At 41.5% G+C, this 27,286-nt stretch overlaps 1 protein-coding gene across 1 annotated transcript; it reads left to right on the top strand.

Moving 5' to 3' along the window:
• The first annotated feature begins 4,192 nt into the window (after positions 1-4,192).
• Positions 4,193-19,747, top strand: itgb7 (integrin, beta 7). Its single transcript, XM_020489844.2, has 15 exons — positions 4,193-4,374; positions 6,321-6,400; positions 12,086-12,281; positions 13,026-13,196; positions 13,333-13,574; positions 13,739-13,894; positions 14,042-14,137; positions 15,391-15,480; positions 15,981-16,127; positions 16,266-16,456; positions 16,866-17,092; positions 17,206-17,413; positions 17,905-18,098; positions 18,421-18,581; positions 18,974-19,747. The coding sequence occupies exons 1-15, from the start codon at positions 4,311-4,313 to the stop codon at positions 19,040-19,042; spliced, it is 2,292 nt and encodes a 763-aa protein (XP_020345433.1). The 5' UTR covers positions 4,193-4,310; the 3' UTR covers positions 19,043-19,747.
• The last annotated feature ends 7,539 nt before the right edge of the window (positions 19,748-27,286 follow it).

Genomic DNA, 27,286 nt, shown 5'->3' with positions numbered 1-27,286 from the left:
TTTTGTTTGTAACTAGTAGTTAGTTGCTAGTAACAGTCAACCATTCAGTCAACTGATGGGTGTATCATATCAGTACAGTACTAGTGGTTATGAGGAAAATACTGTACATACAGTTTGTTGTGTGGAGCTTCAAACTATTCTACATCACAGAAGTCATTCTACATCATTCTGCAGCTGGCAACCCTTCAACAATACTGTGCAGATCTCTCTGCAAAGTCAGAGTCTAACACTTATCTGAAAACCACAGACACCCACAGTGTTCTGTTTCCTGTGTCTGGTGTAATGCCTTCTCCCCTGTTTGTATGGCAGAACAGTTTAGAACGTAATACTTCTTTCTTCCATTGAAACTGAACTAGGACATGGAATAAAACATTCTGTTTAGTTTTCTGGACTATTTAAAATTTTACGTCATGAAAGATCATTTCGAAATTGACTAGGTTTATTGAAAATAAAAAATATTGAATGTTTAGTGATAAAAGGGTATCAATGTATTGCAAAGAAAATGTAACTCATTTTGTGGTGCTTTTTACAACAATAACTTCATTATCTTTTATTAAATTATGCCTAATAGGCTGACTAAGTACAGCCTATCCCAATAATAAAGTTGTTATGCATTTAGTCATTTAACAAATACAAAATGTAAGGTGTGGGTAAAAAAAATGACTCAAGGCTTGACGGTACTACACTGATTGGAAACAGAGATGATGATGACTGACAGAAGAAATTAAGATTGTAAATTGTTCTGGATAAGAGCCTCTGCTAAATTACTAATTGTAAAATGTCAAAATGTAGACCATGGCACCTACTGCAAGTTCCCCCGGTTTCTATTGTATGAATCATGACAGCTCAACCATGACCATGACCATTTCCCTATTTACTCTTTCTCCCTTAGTTACAAATGTTACTGAGCGTACCAAAGGAGTGTGTGTTCACAATAGTATGCCCTCTTTGGGGGGAATTCAGACCAGAGTTACACGCACCTAAATGGAAATGAATTCCTTTTTATACCTCTTTTCTTTCTAGGGTAGAGTGGGGTCTGTGGAGCCATTTTTTACATTCAGCATCACTCTGTCAAGGGAAATACGGTATTCTTTCTAACAAAGATATCTACATATATTTCAGGATGTTGTGTATCCCTGGAAATAATCAGAATTCATGTAAACATTACAGTTTTGAAAACATAGCTTGTCCAAAAAAAGTGGTCTCTTGGCGCAACTTACCCTGGGTAAATTGATCCTCAGGGCAGGGTGAGTTACGCCACCTACAAATTTCTGTGCTGAATGAAATATTACCACTACCTTTTTAAAACTATCTTTATTTCCCAAACACTATTCAACTCAATCACAATCGCCATCTTTGAATCATTTTAAGCACATTTTAACACAGCACCAATGACATTATCTCTCCGCCCGAAACTAAAATCTAAATGGTGCATATAGCTATATCTGCAGTAACACCTAAAAAACACTGCACTTTTTAAAGACTTTATCATGGGCCACGCCGTGTTGTTACATCATATCCCAGAAATAATGCTTTGCATTACGCCTGGGAAGAAAACACTTACATTTGCTTAACTTACCCCAAGGTAAACATTTTGACTATATTAGCCCACACAACTACAAGGATGCACTTTCATGCTAGGTTTAGGACATTGAAGCATATAGAGACCCAAACTGTTAAAAGGATCTACTTTGGTTTAGATACAAGCATCATGAAACCTCTAACACAATAGATTCATTTTACTCGGCCTATCTTCCTTACCACTCTTCAGACTCCATGAAATTATGACCTCTTCCTAAATATTTGGTCAAATTATACATTTTGTGTATAGTTTGCTAGAAAAAAGGGTGGCTTAACACACCCCTTTGGCTCAATTTACTCCAGTCACCCATATGCATATTCTGACCTTGAATTTAAAGGGGGGCTGAACTTCCTGATTTAGCCTCAGTTTCAATTCCCCTCATTAGGAAATGCAACTGAGAATGATTTGGGTTTTGGAGGCGTGCTTTGGTGTAGGTGTCTCTTGTGTGTGTTTGAATGTGGGAAGTGTTTGTACTTTCACTCTGCCAAAACAGTACACAGTTACAGTCTAATCAGGTCTTGTGTCTGGAAGTAGCCTAGACTAGCTAGCAAGCTAGCCAACTTCTTTTGCCAATTAGCTTCAGCTGGTTGGTGTGAGACTGTGGCAAAATTGGTTTGACTTTGGATAGCCTATCTGTGGGGCTAGTCAATAAATTACACAATGTAAATGGGACAATATTTTCATGTTGCACACCTTTTAGTTGTCTCATTAAATGCTTTCAATATGTGTACATGCATTTCTAAAATGTATGGTTGGTTTGAGGTTTTTAAGTAATTGAAATGTGGAGCTATTGACATTTTAAAATTATATTGTGTAATACTGTTGGTCCCTAACTAGCACCATAGGGAAATCGAATGTCAAACCAAATTGACCGTGGGCATTATGATCTGGTCGCATGCAGCTGCGCTCCGGATTGATGATTACTTGGGTGCTGCCAGCTGTGGTCAGGATTGAAAACCCAACTCAAAGAGAAAACTGTTACAATAGGCTTCATTCCATGACATACACATTTTTCCAAATTATCACCAAATCTCCGTTTTGGACCAGACTGACTTTATGACCAAAATGATACTATTTACACTTTGTAGTACATGCTGACACTAAAATAAATGTTTGTGACTATCGATGCCACATAGACCGTTTTCAAAACAAGAAGTTGCTTATTACGTTCAGTTGCTCTTAAAGCATGGGAAAATGCCAGTGCCAGCCAAATACACGTTTGGGATGGAGACACATGAAGTAGGGGTGCTGAGGGTGCTGCACCCGCTTAAAAATCAGAATAAATGTATATATATATATAAATATATATATATATATATAATTTTATTTGAGGAAAACAGTTTTTTTTACAAAAGTAGTGCACTGAGCCTTTACTAGTCCTGTATTAGCGGACTGATATAGCCTTCTGTATGTAGCGTGAGCAAAGAAAATTACAGATTTCTTTCAGTAATTATCAGTTGGAGGGCCGTTCAGGCGCACATTTCCTAAGGTCACAAAGGGGCCGTAAAGTCTGAATCGGCCCCTTTGTAACCAAAGGCTGTCACCCAGCCAGTCAGACAAACTGCAATATTTCATCTGCGGTCTGTAGTTTGTGTTAATCAACGCCTGACCCATTTCAGACACCAGCCAACTTCCTTCCCAGAACATCTGCAGTGTGTTTATGTGTGTGTGTGTGTGAGAGAGAGAGAGAGAGAGAGAGAGAGAGAGAGAGAGAGAGAGAGAGAGAGAGAGAGAGAGAGAGAGAGAGAGAGAGAGAGAGAGAGAGAGAGAGAGAGAGAGAGAGAGAGAGAGAGAGAGAGAGAGAGAGAGAGAGAGAGAGAGAGAGAGAGAGAGAGAGAGAGAGAGAGAGAGAGAGAGAGAATATCTTTAATGAAGCCCATAGATTTGAGGCTGATGCCCTAAAGACAAGTTCTAAGCAGGCCTTGAAATGTATGTGTAATGTATGTACAGTAGGTGGATGAACGTTGGGTGTACAGTAGGTGGATGAACGTTGGGTGTACAGTAGGTGGATGAATGTTGGGTGTACAGTAGGTGGATGAACGTTGGGTGTACAGTAGGTGGATGAACGTTGCATGTACAGTAGGTGGATGAACGTTGGGTGTACAGTAGGTGGATGAACGTTGGGTGTACAGTAGGTGGATGAACGTTGGGTGTACAGTAGGTGGATGAACGTTGGGTGTACAGTAGGTGGATGAACGTTGGGTGTACAGTAGGTGGATGAACGTTGGGTGTACAGTAGGTGGATGAACATTGCGTGTACAGTAGGTGGATGAACGTTGGGTATACAGTACCTGTGGATGAGAAAGCAAGTGTTTGTAAGCGTAAGAGTGATATTCAAATCACTACAATTATTTATTGAGATCATAACAGTATTGGAAGCTCCAGGGAACGTTTCTGAATTAGAAATAAGGTTTGGTTTAGCTTTGAGTTTCATTTCTCATATTAAGGAGATGGGAGAAAGCCTCTGGTTTCAATCTAGTGGCTCAAAATTAGTTAGTGATTATATTTCTCGTTTCCAAGAGGGTCGACTAAGAAAACATGAGAAAATGAACATTGTGGGGTGTGTGGTTGACAACTTGTGAGAACTCAAGAGGAAGTGGCCTGTCTGCTGTATTCTGTGCCCGCCTCCTGCTCCCTGCCTTCTCACGACGCTCTCTTGACTTTCTCTTTCTAGAAGAAGACCCTCATCCACTCGGTCTATCGCTCACTCCATTTATATCCTCAGGCAATGGTTGGGATCTTTATATTAGGGACCTTTCTCTTGTACTGTGTGGGACAGAACCAAATTCAAGGTAAGTGCACTGCCATCTACAACTACTAGTCAGGGTTGGGGGTATCCCATTTTAATAGAGGAATTGACTTGAAATTCTTATTCAATAATTAGAAAGTGTAATTTATTTCCAATGTTGATTTTGAAATCGTTGAGTAAGAATTCACTTCTGGAATTGACAAGCGTTGACCCCAACCCTGATACTGGTACCTGGCACAAGGCAGACATGGGTAATGGCAGGTCCATTATGAGAGCAGTATTTCCCCTATATTAATTTAGCAAACCAAAGGCAAAATTGCCACGGGGAACAGGCCCTTACTTTAACGGTCGACTTTGGGCACGAAAACAGTCCAACTTTCAAACAGAAATAGGGTGTGCCTTTGGTGATTCATCAATGTGTCTTTCTGGTCATGCACGCCACAACCAACGTAGCTAGTTCGTTAGCTAAGATAGCTACTTGTAGCTAGCCAGTAACTCCTCCAGTATGTGTTGACGTCATTTCACAGGATTGGTTTTTGGATGGAAGCTGTAGAGATCGTTAAGAAACACAGGAGGTTGGTGGCACATTAATTGGGGAGAACGGGCTCATGGTAATGACTGGAGCGGAATTAGTGGAATGGCAACAAATACATCAAATACATGGTTTCCAAGGTTTCCAGGTGTTTGATGCCAATTAATTCGCTCCGTTCCGGCCATTATCATGAGCCGTCCTCCCCTCAGCAGCCTGTGGTAAGAAATGACACATACCTTATATATTATTCATCTATTTACTTTAAGCGTTAAATGACCTGGTATGACGGTGCATTGATCAGTTTAAATACTTTTTATTTAGTTTTACGTTTTTTCCCAACCTAAAAAAGTCAACCTAAAAAAAGGTAACTGTCCAGTGTTTCCAGATTTCTATGAAATATGACTTGTCATTAATTAGAATATGAGTGAAATAGTTTTCTTTACAAATAATGGTAATTAAGTATGTTAAAAAGCCACTTTTCTGTGTTAGAATGGTGTGGTAGTACCCCAATCACAGACTGGTGTGGGCAAGGAAACCCCTGATTGGTCAGCTCACATCATCTTCTATGAGGAAATGGCAAGCATTTTTTAAACAATCTGTTTGAGATATATGTTTTTTTCCCCCAATTTATGCTTTGGCTACAAATACAAGTATAGGGTCAACAACGTTATTTGGGTAGGACTTTAAAACTGCAACATTTTTCTCTCTGCCCCATGGCAAAATGCTTGCTGTTTGTCTGTTTGTCCCCCCACCCAAAAATCTGTTTTGGGGCCTCCCGGGTGGCACAGTGGTCTAAGCCACTGCAACAAGCCCAGGCTCTGCCGCAGCTGGCTGTGACCGGGAGGCTCATGGGGTGATACACAATTGGCCCAGTGTTGTCCAGGGTTAGGGAGGGTTTGGACGGCAAGGATATCCTTGTCTCATTGTGCACTAGCGACTCCTGTGGCAGGCTGGGCACAGTGCACGCTGACCAGGTCGCTGGGTGTATGGTGTTTCCTCCGACACATTGGTACGTCTGGCTTCCGGGTTGGATGTGTGTTGTGTCAAGAAGCAGTGTGGCTTGGTTGGGTTGTGTTTCGGAGGACGCATGGCTCTCGACCTTCGCCTCTCCCAAGTCCGTACGGGAGTTGCAGAGATGAGACAAGACAGTAACTAATTATTGGATACCATGAAATGGTAAAGGGGTAAAATAATACATTTAAGAAATCAGTTATACTTCCTTCCATTTATACTTTCAAAATCATTTATCCCTCAACATACCCCCTAGAACTGTTTTAAAATGTCAAACAAATTTCCGGAGGGGGTACCACCTGGATCTACTGTCTACTGTTCTTCCCCCCCAATATGTACGCCACAATTTCGCCCTTGTAGCAGACCCTCCTAGACCTCTGCTGTGAATTTGTGCCTGAGAGAGTCAGGGATCATTAATGATGTCACTGTTGTGTTTGGTGTTTCAGGGGTCCCCCAAGGATGTGTGTCCCAGCCCTCATGTTCAGCTTGCCTGAGGAGCCCTGGATGTGCCTGGTGCAAACACAAGGTCAGCTTTATCATGCATCATCTGGCTTGCTGTTGCTTCCTCATTTCTTTGTTTCAAACTGTTGCATGTTTTATCCTTGAGTGTTGCTATACTTTGGACTTGATTGCTTTGTGAGTTGGCTTCTCTGTGGACAACATGTGGGACGACGGCATTAGGCCATTCACACTGTAGGAGCTACTTACAATAGGATCAAGTACAATTATTTGTCACATGCGTCGTAAACAACAGTGAAATGCTTACTTACGGGTCCTTCCCAATAATACAGAGAGGGAAAAAAAGAGAAATAGTAGGGAAAAAGAAGAAGAAAACCAAGGGGTAATGGGTCTTCACTGCAGGCTGAATGGTGAAAATCTTTTGCAACTTGGGTGAGATCATAGACAATGATGTCCCATCAAGCTCATGTAAGATTTTGTGGATGTTATATTTTCAACATTTTCAATAGCTTCTACAGTTCAGCAGACATTTTACTTACAGTTATGGGTTTAATTATACAGGACCTTAAATGTAATGGTGGAAGAGATCACGTGACGTGTCAAACACTTTACCTCCTTACCTCCTGGTGATAAGAGGTGTGAAAGGTTAGATTGATGGAAAGCCCGTTAGGTCAAGTGAATGTTTACATTTCTCCTTCACATTGTCATACATTTAGAGGAAAAGTTATTTTCCAATCGTTTCATTCTGAACATAACATATTCTTTGTTCTGTTCCACTGTTCCGACCAGCAAAATAAAGTTCTGAACCAGTTCAAACCAAAAACAAGTAAAAATGACATTTAGTTCAACATTAAATGACTTTACCACTGGATAGAGCAGCTTGCTGTGGAGTGGGCAAGCTGTGTACATACATTGGTCAGAAAAGTGTAGTGTAGAGTGTAACATTCCAATAAAATGTTGCGTGTGAGGAGAGTGCTGGCATGAAGCGCTGGGCATCTTGTTGTTATGACATGCGTTATCTGAATTAGGCCCACAGTATTATACCTACGGAGGAGCGGCTTCTATGAAGGAACTTTGAATGTCTTTGAACTTCAGAGAGTTGTCTTAACTAACATTGGACCAGAGTTGATCATGACTCTCAGTTCCATTACATTACACATAATGCCACCTAGAATTTTCGAGAGCTAACAAGCTAGCTAGCTAACTAACAAGCTTGTGTGTGCAGAGCGGCACCATAATTCAAATAAAAACACGTCTTAGCTTTTTGCAGTTAATAAATCCAATGTGAAACGTGAAAACTATAGTATCCTTAACTAGCATTGAAAAGATAATCCATTGTTCTCTAATTCAAAATCTCTCTCCCAAATTTCTGAATCACACCTGTAATGTCAGTAGTTACAGTAGACTATGCATGGTTCGGAGGGAGGGGAGGTAGCCTACACACACACACACCCTGGCAAAGATTTACAGCTGGCAGGCAGACACTGGAATAAGTTTATGAGTGACAGTGAGGTCTTTGTGTAGGCAATTTGTTGCATGTTTTGTGGGACTATAAAAAAAAAAGACTTGAACGTAAAATTACTTTTCTAATCCGGAACAGTATATATCACTTTTGTTTTCATTTCTGATTCTATTTCTAGAAAAATGTCATCATTTTCAGGTTTTCTTTCTGTTCCCTGAACCGGCTCCAACCCCTGGCTATAACTGTTAGAATATCTTCTCTTTCTAGATCATCAAACATTTATACTAGTGTCAAATTACAGACATATGGCACTGCATAGGTTCTTCACCATAGCACTACTCATTAAACAAAGTGTAGTGGCTAGGTTCTAAGATTCCAAAAGGACACTTCTATAGACCAGACCTGGGTTCAAATACTATTTCAAATATCTCAATTACTTTCACATACCTTTTGAAGTAAATATTCAGATATCTTTAATTTGAAAAAACAAGTAGTTGAATAGTATAATGTATTTGGAAATAGACTTGGAAAGATTTTGAAAATACTCAAATACACTGACTCAAATACACTCCCATGCATTAACCCAGGTTTTTGAAAATACTCTCAATTACAATTTGGTAGACTATTTGTTTGTTTTTTAACAAAAAATCATTCCAAATACTCAAATAAAAGTATTTGTTGTGGGTTGTGTATTTGAAAATTCTCAATGTTTTTATTTACATACAGTGGCAAGAAAAAGTATGTGAACCCTTTGGAATTACCTGGATTTCTGCAGAAATTGGTCATCAAATTTGATCTGATCTTCATCGAAGTCACAACAATAGACAAACATAGTGTGCTTAAACTAATAACACACAAATTATTGTATTTTTATTGTCTATATTGAAAACATAATTTAAACATTCACAGTGTAGGTTGGAAAAAGTATGTGAACACCTAGGCTAATGACTTCTCCAAAAGCTAATTGGAGTCAGGAGTCAGCTAACCTGGAGTCCAATCAATGAGACGAGATTGGAGATGTTGGTTAGAGCTGCCTTTCCCTATAAAAAACACACACAAAATCAGAGTTTGCTATTCACAAGAAGCATTGCCTGATATCAACCATGCCTCGAAACAAAAAAGATCTCAGAAGACCTAAGATTAAGAATTGTTGACTTGCATAAAGCTGGAAAGGGTTACAAAAGTATTTCTAAAAGCCTTGCTGTTCATCAGTCCATGGTAAGACAAATTGTCTATAAATGGAGAAAATTCAGCACTGTTGCTACTCTCCCTAGGAGTGGCCATCCTGCAAAGATGACTGCAAGAGCACAGCGCAGAACGCTCAATGAGGTAAAGAACAATCCTAGAGTGTCAGCTAAAGACTTACAGAAATCTCTGGAACAGGCTAACATCTCTGTTGACGAGTCTACTATATGTAAAACACTAAACAAGAAGGGTGTTCATGGGAGGACACCAAAAAAAAACATTCCTGAACATCTGAAGTTTGCAAAAGTGCACCTGGCTGTTCCACAGTGCTACTGGCAAAATATTCTGTGGACAGATGAAACTATCGTTGAGTTGTTTTGGAAGGAACACACAACACTATGTGTGGAGAAAAAAAGGCACAGCACATCAACATCAAAACCTCATCCCAACTGTAAAGTATGGTGGAGGGAGCATCATGGTTTGGGGATGCTTTGCTGCCTCAGGGCCTGGACAGCTTGCTATCATCAACGGAAAAATTGAATTTCCAAGTTTATCAAGACATTTTGCAGGAGAATGCTAATTATATCTGTTTGCCAATTGAAGCTCAACAGAAGTTGGGTGATGCAACAGGACAACGACCCAAAACACAGAAGTAAATCAATTACAGAATGGCTTCAACAGAAGAAAGTGTGCCTGCTGGAGTGGCCCAGTCAGAGTCCTGACCTCAACCCGATTTAAGGTGCTGTGTCATGACCTCAAGAGAGCAGTTCACACCAGACATCCCAAGAATATTGCTAAACTGAACCAGTTTTGTAAAGAGGAATGGTGCAAAATTCCTCCTGACCGTTGTTGAAGGAAGAGTACCAAGATGGCTGCATGGTGGCTTCAATGGATAATTGATTTGAACCCAGGTCTGCTATAGCCACTTTTACAAAGACTGGTTCCAACACGTTTTCCCCATTTAAAGACTTAAGAGAGTTATTGTTCTAGTTGCAATTAAAATGTAATTTATTACTCACAAAAAGGTCCAGGTTTGTCACAGATTCCAGTTGATGAATGGTAAAACAAAGCAATAGATTCTGGGTGTTCTAAACAGATTCCAGATAATATTGAAGTCACAAATGTATAATGCACAAAGGTAAAAAGGATTTTAAAAATATATACATTAATGATTAAGTAAATGTTTCCAATGGTTGAAAACGGTATGTCTTTCGCATCTTCTATACAGATTTGTAACAACTTTTCCAATTAAAAAATACTAATCTCAAAACTAGACATTTTGCAGATATAGTCTGCAAGGCTTTATAGTCTCAAGGCCTTGATTATACATATCATAGGTTCTGGTCCTCTTTTTAAATTATTTCGATTTTTTTTCACCACAATTTCAGACGAATTGCCAATACATAAGCTTTTTTTATGGTAAAAATAAATAAATACAGGTGCCTTAAAGTGTTGGTCCTGTGTTTCATGAGCTGAAATAAAAGATCCCAGAAATGTTCCATACTCACAAAAATATTCTTTCTCTCAAAATTGGTGCACAAATGTGTTAACATCCCTATTAGTGAGCATTTCTCCTTTGCCAAGATAGTACATCCACCTGACAGGTGTGGCATATCAAGAAGCTAATTAAATAGCATGATCATTACACAGGTGCACCTTGTGCGGGGGCCAATAAAAGCCTACACTCAAATGTGCAGTTTTGTCACACAACACAATGCCACAGATGTCTCAAATTTTGATGGATTGTGCAATTGGCATGCTGACTGCAGGAATATCCACCACAGCTCTTGCCAGATAATGTTATGTTCATTTCTCTACCATAAGCCACCTTCAATGTTATTTTCGAGAATTTATCAGTACGTCCAACCGGCCTCATAACCATAGACCACGTGTATAGCGTTGTGTGGGTTTGCTGATGTCAACATTGTGAACAGAGTGCCCCATGGTGGCGGTGGGGTTATGGTGTGGTTAGGCATAGGCTACGGAAAACCAACACAATTGCATTTTATCGATGGCAATTTGAATGCACAGAGATACCGTGATGAGATCTTGAGGCTCATTGTTGCGCCATTCATCTGCCGCCATCACCTCAGGTTTCAGCATGATAATGCACAGCTCCATATCACAATACTTGGAAGCTGAAAATGTCCCAGTTCTTCCATGGCCCCCATACTTACCAGACATGTCCCCCATTGAGCATGTTTGGGATGCTCTGGATCGACATGTACGATAGCATGTTCCAGTTCCTGCCAATATCCAGCAACTTCGCACAGCCATTGAAACCGAACATTCCACAGACCACAATCAACAGCCTGATCAACTCAGAAAGTAGGACAGCAATCAGAAAGTAGGACAGATTTTATTGCACGTTTATGTTGCTTAGATTTTTGAAGATTTGCTCACAATTGAAAACGGTTTTATTGTTTCAAGTTAATACTTCAAGTCAGCTGACAAATCCCACTGGGCACAGGTGTCAGTTCAAGGTCAATTTCACGTTGTTTAACGTAATTTCATTGAAATGAATGGAAACAACATTGAATCAACCCATGTGTGCCCAGTGGATTGTCTTACTCAGAATCAGTAAACACACTGTCTTGCTTGGGTGCTCATGTCTTACACAACATGTGTATGTTCCCTATCCTGCTCTCAGTTTGGGGTTGATAATTGAATGGTGTATTGTGCTGCAGCAGCGCTCTGTGGTTTCCTAAACTAGTCGTGCAACTGATGTCAGACTCACTTCCGTCTTTCTATTCTATTTCCACATGCATTTCCTGTTAATTTATGTGGTATATATTTTGGTGAAGATATTGGTGATACATTCAAATGCTTGTTGGCTTTGACTTTAACTCTGTCATTTCTCCCTGCAACCAAAACCCTCTTCCCCAAAGCAACAGTCTAATTTATAGGTCCTATCTATAATAATGACATGTCCTATGTATCTTTAAAGATAATAATTATACAGAGATTAACCCCCATCTGTTGGATTGACAGCAGGTAGGCCCACATGATAATCTGGCAACCCACATGTATGAGTCAGTGTTTTTATTTTCTCTATCCTTAGTCCGACACACTGAACTAAGACCATAATACACATCCTCCTGACAGGACTTCCTGAAGTCTGGAGAGTCCATTGAGCGGAGGTGTGACACTGCTGAGTCTCTGAGGACCAGGCGTTGTGAGCAGATGGACATCATCAACCCCCGATTAGATCCAGTCTTTCTGAAGAATAATGATCTCAGCAGCAACTCAGACAATGTGGTCCAGCTTAAGCCACAAAACCTCCTCTTCAAACTCAGAGTCGGTGAGAGTTATATGACTCTTCCTAAAAGGAAGTATTTCTCAGAATACAAACAGGGACAGGTCTGAAATCTGAAATACAAACAGGGACAGGTCTGAAATCTGAAATACAAACAGGGACAGGTCTGAAATCTGAAATACAAACAGGGACAGGTCTGAAATCTGAAATACAAACAGGGACAGGTCTGAAATCTGAAATACAAACAGGGACAGGTCTGAAATCTGAAATTCAAACAGGGACAGGTCTGAAATCTGAAATACAAACAGGGACAGGTCTGAAATCTGAAATTCAAACAGGGACAGGTCTGAAATCTGAAATACAAACAGGGACAGGTCTGAAATCTGAAATACAAACAGGGACAGGTCTCAAATCTGAAATACAAACAGGGACAGGTCTGAAATCTGAAATACAAACAGGGACAGGTCTGAAATCTGAAATACAAACAGGGACAGGTCTGAAATCTGAAATACAAACAGGGACAGGTCTGAAATCTGAAATTCAAACAGGGACAGGTCTGAAATCTGAAATTCAAACAGGGACAGGTCTGAAATCTGAAATACAAACAGGGACAGGTCTGAAATCTGAAATTCAAACAGGGACAGGTCTGAAATCTGAAATTTGTAATGGTGCTTTATAGATTATTTTTGAAGCCGTGCAAAGTAATAGAAATAACGACATCATGTGAAGTATTGTAGTGATGCATGTATTTGCAGTTGATAACTGTTCTAGCTGACCCGTTTGTTTTAGGAGTCCCTCAGACCTTCAATGTCTCATTCAAGAGAGCCGAGGGCTACCCCATAGACCTGTACTACCTGATGGACCTGTCCTTCTCCATGAAGGACGACCTGGACACCATCAAGAACCTAGGCCAGGATATCCTCTCTGCACTGAAAAAAGTCACCCAGAAGGTCCGCATTGGTGAGTGCTGAGGAGACAGACCTTTGCAGAAGATAGGATTTCATGTCAGGATTTCAATCAACTGTGTGTAGTCATCCGAATATGCCACCTCTCCTCATCCTGTCCATCTTTATCCCTCTCCTCTCTCCGCTGTCAGGCTTCGGCTCATTTGTAGACAAGGTGGCTCTGCCATACGTCAGCCAGGTGAAGGCCAAGAAGAATAACCCCTGTCCCAACCGCCTGAACATCTGTCAACCTGCCTTCAGCTTCCAAAATATTCTGAGACTCACAGAAGACGTGGACGAGTTCAAGACCAGGGTCAGCGACCAGATCATCTCTGGAAACCTGGACTCCCCCGAGGCAGGCTTTGACGCAATCATGCAGGCAGCTGTCTGCCAGGTAGTGTCATACATAACCAAACACAGTCACCTCCACTTTATAGATTGGAGGCAAGGATGTCTAGAACATCCATATTTCTTTTTCTATGGGTTTTTCCTTCTTTCTTTCTCTCTCTCTTACTTGCCTCACACCATCTCTGTCACTCTGTGTCTCTCTCTTTCCAGAGTGTGATTGGTTGGAACAATGTCACCCGGATCCTGGTCTACACGTCAGATGACACCTTCCATATTGCCGGGGATGGCAGGCTGGCTGGTATATTCGAGCCTCATGACGGCATGTGCCATCTCAATGGCACTGGCTTCTACGATGGCACTAAATATGTGAGTTATCAAGAGAGGAGAAGGGTGATCAACACTTAGAAGACGTGACCTTGTTTCAGTGATAGGGGCTAACATTTATTGCAGGAGAACTGGGGTACTACAACATCTTTCTGTGGTTATTTAATCCACTTCCTGTATGTGTCTCAGGACTACCCATCGGTTGGCCAGCTTGCCAGGGTCCTGGCAGCCAATAACATCCAGCTCATCTTTGCTGTCACCGAGGACAGTGTTGCTGCCTACAAGGTCAGAACTGACAGCAGAGGTTGTTTTTGTAAGAGCAGATTACAAAATGTCACAAAATGTTTATCAAATAGCCCTTCTTACATCAGCTGATATATCAAATTGCTGTACAGAAACCCAGCCTAAAACCCCAAACAGCCAGCAATGCAGGTGTAGAGGCACAGTGGCTAGGAAAAGCTCCCTAGAAAGGCCATAACCTAGGAAGAAACCTGACTATGAGGTGTGGCCAGTCCTCTTCTGGCTGTGCCAGGTGGATATTATAACAGAACATGGCCAAGATGTTTAAATGTTCATAAATGACCAGCATGCTCAAATAATAATAATCACAGTAGTTGTCGAGGGTGCAGCAAGTCAGCACCTCAGGAGTAAATGTCAGTTGGCTTTTCATAGCCAATCATTGAGAGTATCTCTACCGCTCCTGCTGTCTCTAGAGAGTTGAAAACAGCAGGTCTGGGACAGGTAGCACGTCCGGTGAACAGGTCAGGGTTCCATAGCCACAGGCAGAACAGTTTAAACTGGAGCAGTAGCACGGCCAGGTGGACTGGGGACAGCAAGGAATCATCATGCCAGGTAGTCCTGAGGCATGGTCCTAGGGCTCAGGTCCTCCGAGAGAAAGAAAGAAAGAATTAGAGAGAGCGTACTTAAATTCACACAGGACACCGGATAAGACAGGAGAAATACTCCAGAAAAATGGCCCAAATGGAAAAAAGGCCCAATGTAGTCAAAAACATGATTTCTCTGTGTTTTCTATATATTTCCACACTGTGAGGTTGGAATAATACTGTGAAATTGTGAAAAGGATGATAATACCCTTTTAGTGTAAGAGCTGTTTTAAAGACCACCTGAAATTTCAGGCTGTTTTGGTGGGATTAAGTTTTGGCCTGCCTGGTGACATGAGTTAATAGACCAATAAGAAAGAGAGTTCCAAACATTTCTGCCAATAACAGCTAGTTTTCATTATCCATTCCCCACTAAGAACACTTCCAGACAGTCCCAGCAAAATTCTTGCTTGAGAAACTTCTGTTTGCTAAGAAGTTATTTTTGTTTCATGTTTACCATTTTAATTGAAAACAATCACAGTAAGGTACTTAATTGTTACCCAGAAATGCTTTGATGTTGAGATAAAAACAGCTGCCTTGGACCTTTAACCTCAGCATTTATACCTCCTCCCATCTCTCTCTATTGTGCCCATACCTAAACACACACACACACACACACACACACACACACACACACACACACACACACTTCTCTAGGCATTGAGTAAACTAATCCCTCAGTCAGTGGTGGGGGTCCTGAAGAATGACTCCAGCAACGTGGTCCTGCTCATCTCAGAGGCCTACAGTGTGAGTATCTCAAGCTTAGAATACAGTTAACAAGCTACTGCAAAATGGCGAATGGCTGCAATGACCAAAAAATAGGAATGCTTTTTTTGAAACAGAGATGCTGAAGCTGGAAATAAAAGCATGTCTGTGGTTATGCTCATGAGTCACACTGCAGACTAAAAGGGTAGAACCTACTCATATGTATTTTCATTGGAAACCATGGCATCATGGTTACCTACTGATCTACAGTGTATAGTGTGTGCTGTGCTCACACAGGTCTAAAAAAAGGCTGTGGCAAATTATGTCTAAATCTTCCTAGTGGGGACTTCAAAGGTTTCATACATGATAGACCTACATTTCTCTAGATAGGAGTATGTTAAAATAGAGAAATATATACTACTTTTGCAAATGCATTACTTACAAACAAAAGTGGCCTTGCAATGAAATGCCATTTATTGGACACATAGATATAGATGTAACATCATCAGCAGTTCTATCTGGTAATGCATATCTATTCACAGAACCTGTCCTCCACCATCTTACTGGAGCACCATGAAGCTCCCTCAGATCTGGACGTGACCTACAGATCCCACTGCACCCCTGAAAAAGGGGACAACACCCATTGGCAGAGGAGGGGCGAGTGCATGAACGTCAAGCTCAACCAGCAGGTCTGGCACAAAGCAGGGGCGGGGGAAGAGATCATAATGTGAATAAGAACAGCAAAGCTCATGTCTTCAAAGGATTTAGTCATGTAACTTGGACTGAAAGAACATTTTGTTGTGTATTATCCCCTCTCTTGCTCCCAGGTCAACTTCACGGTAAGCCTGAACATTTCAACATGTCTAAAGGAGAAGCAGACGTTTTCCCTAAAACTGCAGGGCATCAGCGAGACCCTGAAGGTCTCTGTGGAAACCCTGTGTGACTGTGACTGCCAAGACAGAGAAGAGCAGTCCTCACATTGCAATGAAATTGGAACGCTCACCTGCGGCATCTGCAGGCAAGTCCTAAAATTATGACTAGAACTCACAGCACCTCCTGTTTGGTGAGATAGAGAACTGTGCTTACAAACTGCACAGAGTGAGGGAAACAGTCAGTCTGCAGTCTGACTGTTACCATAGAGCATTAAACTAGTTTTTGTAGTCAAAGAAATGTATCAAAGATATACTGGATGTTATCAAAACTTCAGGGGATTCAAGCCAATTGTTCTCCAGATAAAGTGAATACAGAGAAAGTTATTAAAGTGTTGTTTAGATACTGATGAGTAGGAATAGGAGTCTTCTCTGATCACGTAACCTGACCAGAAACAACTCCTGCCCCAAAATAGGCTATAAGTATCAGAATTTCCCCTGTTTTTTTTTTTTTTTCCCTGGCTTTTCATCGTTTTTGTAAAATACTATGCCCTTTAGCTGTGATGAGGGTCACCTGGGTCAGAGGTGTGAGTGTGAGCGGCCTAAGGACATGACCTCTGCCGAATCTATGGCCGCAACATGTCGCCAAGACAACTCCTCGCAGCTGTGCAGCGGGCATGGGAGCTGTGAGTGTGGCATGTGTATGTGTCAGGGCACCCACCATGGCAATTTTTGCCAATGTGATGACAACATCTGTGCCCGCCACAACAACATGCTCTGCGGTGGTGAGTAAACTCAAACAGTTAGTTCCTGCCATGCATTTTGATTGGCTGAAGAATGTGTTCCTTAGTTGTATTTTATTGCAGCCCATTTTTCAGCCATGTAATGTCTTCTGCAGGTAATGGGCAGTGTGAATGTGGAACATGTAAGTGTAATGCCAATTACACAGGCTCTGCATGTGACTGTTCCACCCTCACCGACCAGTGTAGGACTGTTGAGAAGCTGTGCAATGGCCAGGGAACATGCCAGTGTAACCAGTGCCAGTGCAACAAAGACTTCTTTGGCGTAAACTGCTCAAAGATTGCTAACGCATGCCCAAAATTCCTGTGAGTACAAGACAATAACTTAAAGTGAGTTTGGATTGAGCTTCCAGGTTGACAAAGCTTAGGTCTTGAATAATGACCGTACAGCAACAGTTTACTTTTGCTACAATAAAATCCCCAAAAGTCCCCACAAGGATAGTAAAACAAGGAAAATTCTCCCTCGTGGTGATATTTCCCCCATCCACGTGAGGACAAATTCTATTATAAGATCAGGGGTTAGAGTTAGGGTTAGAACTGGGTTTGGGTTAGAATTAGGGTTAGGGTAAGGGTTAGGAGTTAGGTTTATGATTTAGGTTAGGGTTACGGGTTAAGGTTAGGTTTAAGGTCAAGGTTATGGTTATGGTAAGGGTAAAGGTAAGGGTTAGGTTTACGGTTAGGGGTTAAGGAAAACAGAATTTTGAATATAAATTAATTTTAGGTCCCCACGAGGATAGAACAACAAAACGTGTGTGTGTGTACCTTCAGTATGTCTGTTAACCTGTCTTTATGTCCAGGGACTGTGTGACATGTGAATTGGACAATAAAAAGATTAGCGGCCCAAAGAGTAACTGCAGCCAACTCTGTGGCTCAGTCAAGCTCACTTGGATGAAGGGACCCCAGGAGTTCCCCTGCAGTAAAGACACCATCTCCTACAAAGTGGAGCTGTTGACTGATGGCAACATCCTGATCTTCTACGCAGATCTGCCTCGTGAGACCTTCAATTTATCTCTAATCATCATCCTTTCGTTTCATTTTATGTTCTAATGTTTTCACTTCTTCGGATCTCACTGCTCATTGTAGCAATTTATAATATTACTAGTGTTTAGGCTCGCCTAAAAAACACTATTCCTATCATGTATTTTTTCTGCCCTATACTGCTAATATTGTTTACATTAGACAAAAAATGTGTTCAATATTTGAAGCTGTATTATAATTGGGGTTTTCCTTACCATGTGACCTGACCAGGGAAACTGGGGCCCAGTCAGGACACATGTTCTACTACAACCGCTTCCTCTCCACATTCCTGGCAGGCTCTATTGACAAGACTTACGTGATCATCGGCAGCTCTGTGTCCAGCATCATCTTCATCGGCATCGCAGTGATCCTCATCAGCAGGCTTATGCTAGAGCTTCACTACCGGAGAGAGTATGACAGCTTCCTCAAAGCAAAGGAGGCCGAAGTCTGGAAAGATGTGAGAGAAAGAACAGCACACACATGACAATGAATCACCATGACGTGAGATAGGCTAAATGTCCCTGCAATAACTGGTTGCTTGTCATAACCAAATAACTTTCTATTATTCTGTTTATATTCTATTATATTCTATATATTTTATATTCTATTATTCTGTTTATATTCTATATTCTGTTTATATTCTTTTTATATGAATAGCGGATTTCATCATTATTTGTGTGAATATGTTTGGTCTTTTTGTGGATGTTTAGTATTGATCTTAAGGAAAATAATCAATCTAATGAGTCTTTAATGCAAGATTTGTAAGGTTAGGTGTTGAAATTGATTGATGATAACATGATGCTCCCTCTGTACTAAACTTCTCTCTTGTTTGGTCCTTTTGTGTTTCAGATGAAAAATCCCTTGTTCCAGGATGCCACGACCGTGGTCATGAACCCCATGCACGTTCAAGAGGACTGATCCAAACCATTAGACTCTAAAGCCAACAAACACTTTCATTCCAGAAAACCTGTGATCTACTGTAATAAGTGAAAGCCAGACCATACTGTATGCCGATCATAACTTCAGGGAACCGCAAGAACCGTTTGTTGCTAAGAGGATCAAAGACTTTGTCATGAGAACATTACATTCTATTTCCCTGTATTTCAAGGCCAATACGTATTTCAGATATGATTTGCAGCACGTTTATTCCCATACTCACTTATTGGTTCTCTTCAATTTGATTGCTTCCTCTTGTTGTACAGGAGTAGTAGTGAGACCACTCCACTCTCTCTCAACTTTCAGTCTTTTTCTCATGATGAAGTCCCCCATCTCCTTATGTCCTCCTTCTCCTCTGCATTTGTCTGTTTATTTAAATATTTGATAGTTAAAATGTTCTGAAGTTGGTATGAATTATTAAGTCTTGTGAAGGGTCATTCGTTTTTAGTCTGTGCGTTTAGTTTGTGTTGCATTATATTCCGTTTTTCTTAATTAATTATTTTCGAATTATTATTATCAGCTGAATCATATTTCAAATGATTCTCTGTGCAGTGTATTAATTAAGTAGGCCTATGTGAGCAATGTGTGATTGAAATGATATAGTACCGTTTTTAATTATATCAATTATAATAAAGTAATTTCTAGTGTAATGAGCAGGCAATAAAGGAGGGAAAAGCATGAACCAGACCGATGTCAAAATTATTATTAAACTAAGATTAGTCTCTCGTCAGACTCCACACCGTCTATGAGAAAAAAAGTGGTAACTCACTGTGCTGGACAATAAGGCTGGTGTTTTTATAAGGCTAGACATTTTCCGATCCTCACTCAACCAGCAACACGTGCCAGTATTGTGGAAACACTCAATAATTATACCCAATCCCTCTGTGCTGAATGACTACCGCCCTGTCGCCTTGACATCCTTAGTAATGAAATGCCTTGAGAAAATTGTGAAAGTCATATTCTCAGTGTCACCCAGAAGCTTCTCGACCCATTTCAGTTTGCCTATCAGCCTAGCAGAGGAGTTGATTATGCCATTCTTACCCTCCTTAACATGGTCTATATTTTATTTATCTGTTATTTTACCAGGTAAGTTGAATGAGAACACATTCTCATTTGCAGCAACGACCTGGGGAATAGTTACAGGGGAGAGGAGGGGGATGAATGAGCCAATTGTAAACAGGGGATTATTAGGTGACCGTGATGGCCCGATTGGGAATTTAGCCAGGACACCAGGGTTAACACCCCTACTCTTACGATAAGTGCCATTGGATCTTTAATGACCGCAGAGAGTCAGGACACCCGTTTCACGTCCCATCCGAAAGACTGCACCGTACACTGGGCAGTGTCCCCAATCACTGGCCCGGGGCATTGGAATATCTTTTAGACCAGAGGAAAGAGTGCCTCCTACTGGCCCTCCAACACCACTTCCAGCAGCATCTGGTCTCCAATCCAGGGACTGACCAGGACCAACCCTGCTTAGCTTCAGAAGCAAGCCAGCAGTGGTATGCAGGGTGGTATGCTGCTGGCTAGACATCTGGAGGGTGCCAAATCCCATGTCAGGGTTCTGTTTGTTGACTTTTCTTTTGCCTTCAACACAATCCAGCCTTACATTCTGGCACAGAGACTCATTCGGGACTTCTCCATAGATTGGGGGCTGGTTTTGTGGCTGTTGGACTTCCGGAGCCAACGCTCACAGCGAGTCAAAATAGGTCCCCACGTGTCGGATACACGCAATACCAACACAGGCTCTCCTCAGGGATCTGTTTTGTCCCCACTCCTGTACATCTTGTACACTAATAGCTGTACTAGTTCCCATACCGACAGACACCATGTTAAGTTCGCTGATGACACTGCCTTGATCAGCCTGTTGCATGATGACGAGGAACATCATGGCCCTGTCCTAGATGACTTTGTAGAGTGGTGTGAGGAATCACACTTGGTCCTCAATACCAACAAGACCAAAGAAATGTGCATAGACTTCAGGAAGCATATAACACCTACCTCTGCAACATCTATCAGAGGTCAGAACATAGAGATTATAGAGGAATACAAACATCTGTGTGTCCTTTTGGACAATAAGCTTCAGTGGTGTAAATGTACAAACCTGATCTACAAAAAGAGACAACTTTCTCAAAAAGCTGGATCTTAAGTAGACTGTACTATATTGACCCTGTTTTACAAATATTTTATTGAGAGTATTTTAACTTTTTGTATTGTTTGTTGGTTTGGCAATGCCACTGTCAGCCAGAGAAATATGTTGAGAAGGATTATTACCACAGAAAGCAAGGTACTTGGAGTCAAACAGACAGGCCTGGATGAGATCTTTAAGGTCAGGGCCCTCTGTAAGGCTCACAAAATCATTTTAGACCCAAGCCACTCCCTGTACCTGGACTTTGAACTACTCCCCTTTGGGCGCAAGTATGGGCAGCCCTCAGCAGGAAAAACAGAACTAGACAATCATTTGTGCCAGGTGTGATATCCCGCCTAAATAGCTTGGGCTAATGTTCCTATCAACTCCGTAAGGCCAGCAGGCTAGTCTTTAAAAAAATAAGTTTTATTTCTTTATTTACTATAATTATTATTTTTTATTTTTTTATTGGTATGTAACTGTTATGAAAGTTGTATTGTCAATTTTGTTTTGTATTTAAACGCCACTTTAAATGTGTACATGACACTGCAACAACATTTCCCCATGGGGACAATAAAGTCAGTAAGTAAGTAAGTAAGTATGAGAATGACCTAAACAATTGATCTATCTGTTACATAGACTGTATACAGTATTTACAATTCTGCTGCTGCTGGGTATTTTGGACATGAAAATACATTTCTATATGAACTAGACTACATTAGGAAAGGAACTCTGTCGCTACCTCGCTCTCCAACCACTGTGCATGAATTGTGAAGATGTTCAAATCAAATCAAATCAAATTTTATTTGTCACATACACATGGTTAGCAGATGTTAATGCGAGTGTAGCGAAATGCTTGTGCTTCTAGTTCCGACAATGCAGTAATAACCAACAAGTAATCTAACTAACATTCCAAAACTACTGTCTTATACACACAAGTGTAAGGGGATAAAGAATATGTACATAAGGATATATGAATGAGTGATGGTACAGAGCGGCATAGGCAAGATACAGTAGATGGTATCGAGTACAGTATATACATATGAGATGAGTATGTAAACAAAGTGGCATAGTTAAAGTGGCTAGTGATACATGTATTACATAAAGATGCAGTAGATGATATAGAGTACAGTATATACGTATACATATGAGATGAATAATGTAGGGTATGTAAACATTATATTAGGTAGCATTGTTTAAAGTGGCTAGTGATATATTTTACATCATTTCCCATCAATTCCCATTATTAAAGTGGCTGGAGTTGAGTCAGTGTGTTGGCAGCAGCCACTCAATGTTAGTGGTGGCTGTAGATGCCTACTGGAGAACTTATTTGTATTGCTTTTAATCTTTTTAAATGAATTTATCTTATTAACACTTTGTTCTAGCTAGCTATTTGTGTAGGTAGCTATCAAGTAAACGCAATGATAATAGTCCCAGTCTGATGGCCTTGAGATAGAAGCTGTTTTTCAGTCTCTCAGTCCCAGCTTTGATGCACCTGTACTGACCTCGCCTTCTGGATGATAGCGGGGTGAACAGGCAGTGGCTCGGGTGGTTGTTGTCCTTGATGATCTTTATGGCCTTCCTGTAACATCGGGTGTCGTAGGTGTCCTGGAGGGCAGGTAGTTTGCCCCCGGTGATGCGTTGTGCAGACTTCACTACCCTCTGGAGAGCCTTACGGTTGTGGGCGGAGCAGTTGCCGTACCAGGCGGTGATACAGCCCGCCAGGATGCTCTCGATTGTGCATCTGTAGAGGTTTGTGAGTGCTTTTGGTGACAAGCCAAATTTCTTCAGGCTCCTGAGGTTGAAGAGGCGCTGCTGTGCCTTCTTCACGATGCTGTCTGTGTGGGTGGACCAATTCAGTTTGTCTGTGATGTGTATGCCGAGGAACTTAAAACTTGCTACCCTCTCCACTACTGTTCCATCGATGTGGATAGGGGGGTGCCCTCTTGAAGCATGTGGGAACAGCAGACTGGGATAGGGATTGATTGAATATGTCGGTAAACACGCCAGCCAGCTGGTCTGCGCATGCTCTGAGGGCGCGGCTGGGGATGCCGTCTGGGCCTGCAGCCTTGCGAGGGTTAACACGTTTAAATGTTTTACTCACCTTGGCTGCAGTGAAGGAACTTGTGTGCAGTTGTGTGCAGTTGAAGTTGCTAAAATATTTTTCGGCCCTCATCCACTGGTCAGGATTTATGAAGGAGGCTTTTATAATGAGGGAGTTTGAAGGTTCATCTGTGCTGCTCGGTCTTATTGTCAACAACGCAGCATGGTGCATCATTCAGAAACATACATCTCTTTTCCATAAAGTATACTGTATGTTCAAATTTTCAAAAAAGGTTTCTTTGGAAAGGCAAATAAAGGTTGTACAGGTACAATATAACATTTTGTTTCACATTTGTTTCTTTTTTGGGGGACATTGTGTGTGTGTGTGTGAGCACACTTAGGGAGAAAGGTGGAGAATTGGGACGTAGCCCTCGTGTGCTCTCTCAACCACCTCTACCCCCAGATCTGTACTGAAGGCTACGGCGATATTACAACATAACTATTCCATGTCTGATCTATGATATGGACTGGAATTAGTCTGATTCATTTTAATTTTCCTGTCGTGATATTTGAAGATTACAAACGTTATTTTTTGGAAGAAAATACTTTTCTATATAAATTAATTTGCTCCAGACCTGACAGTGTGCCTTTCAAATAATCTATTTTGTGTTCCAACCCTCAGGAAACTATGAGAAGGTTCCGCTGACCAACGGCATTGTTGTGTGCGGGCAGCCTCAGCATCTTCTCTAGCAGATGCTGCCCCCTCCTGTCTTTCAGCTGCTGCTGACCAAGCTACCCACCATCAAACAGGTGAGGATTCTCTCCCACGGGTGCAAGGTTTCATTTAAGGACCATTGACCACTGTTGTTTTCCCTATATATTCTACCTCTTGGTGATCTCATTCAGTCACACAATGTCAACTTTCACTGCTATGCAGACGACAAAAAGCTGTACATTTTGATGAAACATGGTAAATCCCCAAAAAGCCCATATTTCAGACAACAGGAAGTGGATGGCGACAAATGTTTTACTTTTAAACTAACATAAAACAGAGATGCTAGTTTTAGGTCCCAAGAAACAAAGAGATCTGCTGTTTGATCTGACAATAAATCTTGATGGTTGTACAGTCGTCTCAAACAAAACTGTGAAGGATCTCGGTGTTACTCTGGACCCTGATCTCTCTTTTGACGAATATATCATGAATATTTCAAGGGCAGCTTTTTTCCATCTTCGTAACATTGTAAAAATCTGAAACTTTTTGTACAAAAATGATGCAGAAGAGTTCATCCATGCTTTTGTCACTTCTAGATTAGACTACTGCAATGCTCTACACTCCAGCTACCTGGATAAACTACTAAATAGACTTCAGTTAGTGCTAAATACAGCTGCTAGAATCTTAACTAGAACCCCCAAAATAAATCATATTACTCCAGTGCTAGCTACTCTACACTCTAGGGTTGATTTCAAGGCTTTACTTGCTAACCTACAAAGCATTACATGGACTCGCTCCTACCTATCTCTCCGATTTGTTCCTGCCGTACATACCTACACGTACGCTACGGTCACAAGAGGCAGGCCTCCTTTTTGTTCAGTAGAATTTCTAAGCAACCAGCTGGAGGCAGGGCTTTATCCTACAGAGCAACATTTTTATGGAATGATCTGCCTATCCATGTGAGAGACATAGACTCGGTCTCTTCAGTAGGTCCTATGATTGAGTGTAGTCTGGCCCAGGGATGTGAAGATGAACGGCAAGGCACTGGAGTGACGAACTGCCCTTGCTATCTCTGCCTGGCCAGCTCCCCTCTCTCCACTGGGATTCTCTGCCTCTGACCCTATTATTGGGGCTGAGTCACTGGCTTACTAGTGCTCTTCCATGCCGTTCCTAGAAGGGGTGCATCACGTTGTGCCAGGCTTTTTCCGCTATACTCGACTTGAGTGGGTTGAGTCACTGACCTGATCTTCCTATCCGGTCGGCGGAGGAAAACTTTGTGGGCTATACTCAGCCTTGTCTCAGGGGAGTAAATTGGTGGTCTGTTGATATCCCTCTAGTGATGTGGGGGCTATGCTTTGGAAAAGTGGGTGGGGTTATATCCTGCCTGGTTGGCCCTGTCCGGGGTATTGTCGGACAGAGCCACAGAGCCATAGGAGACATGGGCAGCCGCCTAGGGCGGCATCTTGCCGGGGGCAGCACGGGGTGCCCTCACCAAAATAATTGGAATGGTGATAATTGCGTGATCGTTTTTTTATCGCTCATCTGCACGTCAAGTCAATGATATCATGTCACTGCATGGGACTATGGGTCAATTAACCTTGTCAGAGTGGGCGCCCTGATTCTAGTTTGTGAGCTAGGCAGGCTACTGCCTGGGATGGTCTCCCACTCAGAAGTACGAGATGGGGAGGGTAGCGGGGGTAAGTTAATCTCAGGTCTCTCCACTGGAAGTCCGAGATAGGGGGAGCAGGGGAATCTATCAAAAAGCACACCTCTAACTTTGTACAGTACTAATGCAATTAGTAAAATCAGTCACACTACAAAATGCTACCAAATAAAACACAGTTCATTCATAGTACTGTGAATATATTGTTACACAGACATATTGTTGCATTTTTTTCTAGTTTGTGCGAAATCGTTAAGAATAATATAAAAGCATATATTATTATATATAAATATAAAGTCTGCACAACACCAAGGTGAATTGGTTTAGTCTTGACTCTTGGTTGACAGTGTTAGGGGATGGGTAATGTATTGATGCTCCAGTGCCAAATCAACACAAATTTGTTTCTATTTGTCTTTGTTAATTCTTTTAGATATTTATGAGTCTTATTTTTGTATATATTATTATATTTATATAGTTTAAAATGTTCTGATTATTTATTTGTGTTGTTCCAAATGTCTGAATAAAAATGACAGTTAGTGCAGAATGGTGCTAACTCTTGCGGGGGTTCGCCCAGGGAGCCATACAAGCTAGAACCATCACTGGCCGGGGGGCTAGGGTCAGTCTGTCTTATCTGGGGATGTTCTCCTGTCTTATCTGGTGTCCTGTGGGAACTTTAGTATGCTTCCTCTAATTCTCTGCTCTCTCTCTCAATCCCCCCCCCCTTCTCCTAGAGGACCTGAGCCAGAGGACAATACCTCAGGACTACTTGGCCTGATGACTCCTGGCTGTCCCCGTCCCCAGTTTCCTCTGTTTTGCCTGTGGCTATGGAACCCTGATCTGTTCACCAGACGTGCTACCTTGTCATGCTGCGGCTCCAATTTCAACTGTTCTGCCTGGGGCTATGGAACCCTTGTCCTGCTCACCGGACGTGACACCTTGTCCCAGACCTGTTATTTTCGACCCCCCCCCCCCTCTCTCTTTATCTCTCTCCTCCCTCTTTCTCTCTCTACCCACCTGCTGTCTCAACCTCTGAATGCTCGGCTATGAAAAGCCAACTAACTTTTACTCCTGAGCCGCTGACCTGTTACCCCTCTACAACCATTGTGATTTTTATTTTACTCTACTTGAACATCTTGAAGAACGATCTGGCATTAATGGCCATGTACTCTTATAATCTCCATCCCGCACAGCCAGAAGAGGACTGGCCACCCCTCAGAACATGGTTCCTCTCTAGGTTTCATCCTAGGTTCCTGCCTTTCATGGGAGTTTTTCCTAGCCACCATGCTTCTACATCTGCATTGCTTGCTGTTTTGGGGTTTTAGGATGGGTTTCTGTATAAGGACTTTGTGACATCTGCTGATGTAAAAAAAAAAAAAAAGCCTTTATAGATGCATTTGATTTGATTTTGATTTGGACTGGCACCAAAATGGCAGAAAAATGCATTGGTGCTGTGATGTAAAATGCTATATTGGTGCATTTTATATGATTTATTTAACCTTTATTTAACCAGGTAGGCTAGTTGAGAACAAGTTCTCATTTGCAACTGCGACCTGGCCAAGATAAAGTGTAGCAATTCGACACATACAACGACACAGAGTTACACATGGAATAAACAAAACATACAGTCAATAATACAGTAGAACAAAATAAAACAAAAAGTCTATATACAGTGAGTGCAAA

The sequence above is a fragment of the Oncorhynchus kisutch genome, linkage group LG1 (genome assembly GCF_002021735.2).
Source record: "Oncorhynchus kisutch isolate 150728-3 linkage group LG1, Okis_V2, whole genome shotgun sequence".
In the NCBI taxonomy this organism is placed as follows: Eukaryota; Metazoa; Chordata; class Actinopteri; order Salmoniformes; family Salmonidae; genus Oncorhynchus; species Oncorhynchus kisutch.
This window is presented reverse-complemented; position numbering and strand designations above follow the sequence as displayed.

Excerpts from the sequence above, each read along its gene's own strand:
- itgb7 (XM_020489844.2), top strand. The coding sequence starts at position 4,311 with ATGGTTGGGATCTTTATATTAGGGACCTTTCTCTTGTACTGTGTGGGA. Across the intron at positions 14,138-15,390 it reads ACAGTGTTGCTGCCTACAAG|GCATTGAGTAAACTAATCCC; the intron begins GTCAGAACTGAC and ends ACACTTCTCTAG. Across the intron at positions 16,457-16,865 it reads CTCACCTGCGGCATCTGCAG|CTGTGATGAGGGTCACCTGG; the intron begins GCAAGTCCTAAA and ends TATGCCCTTTAG.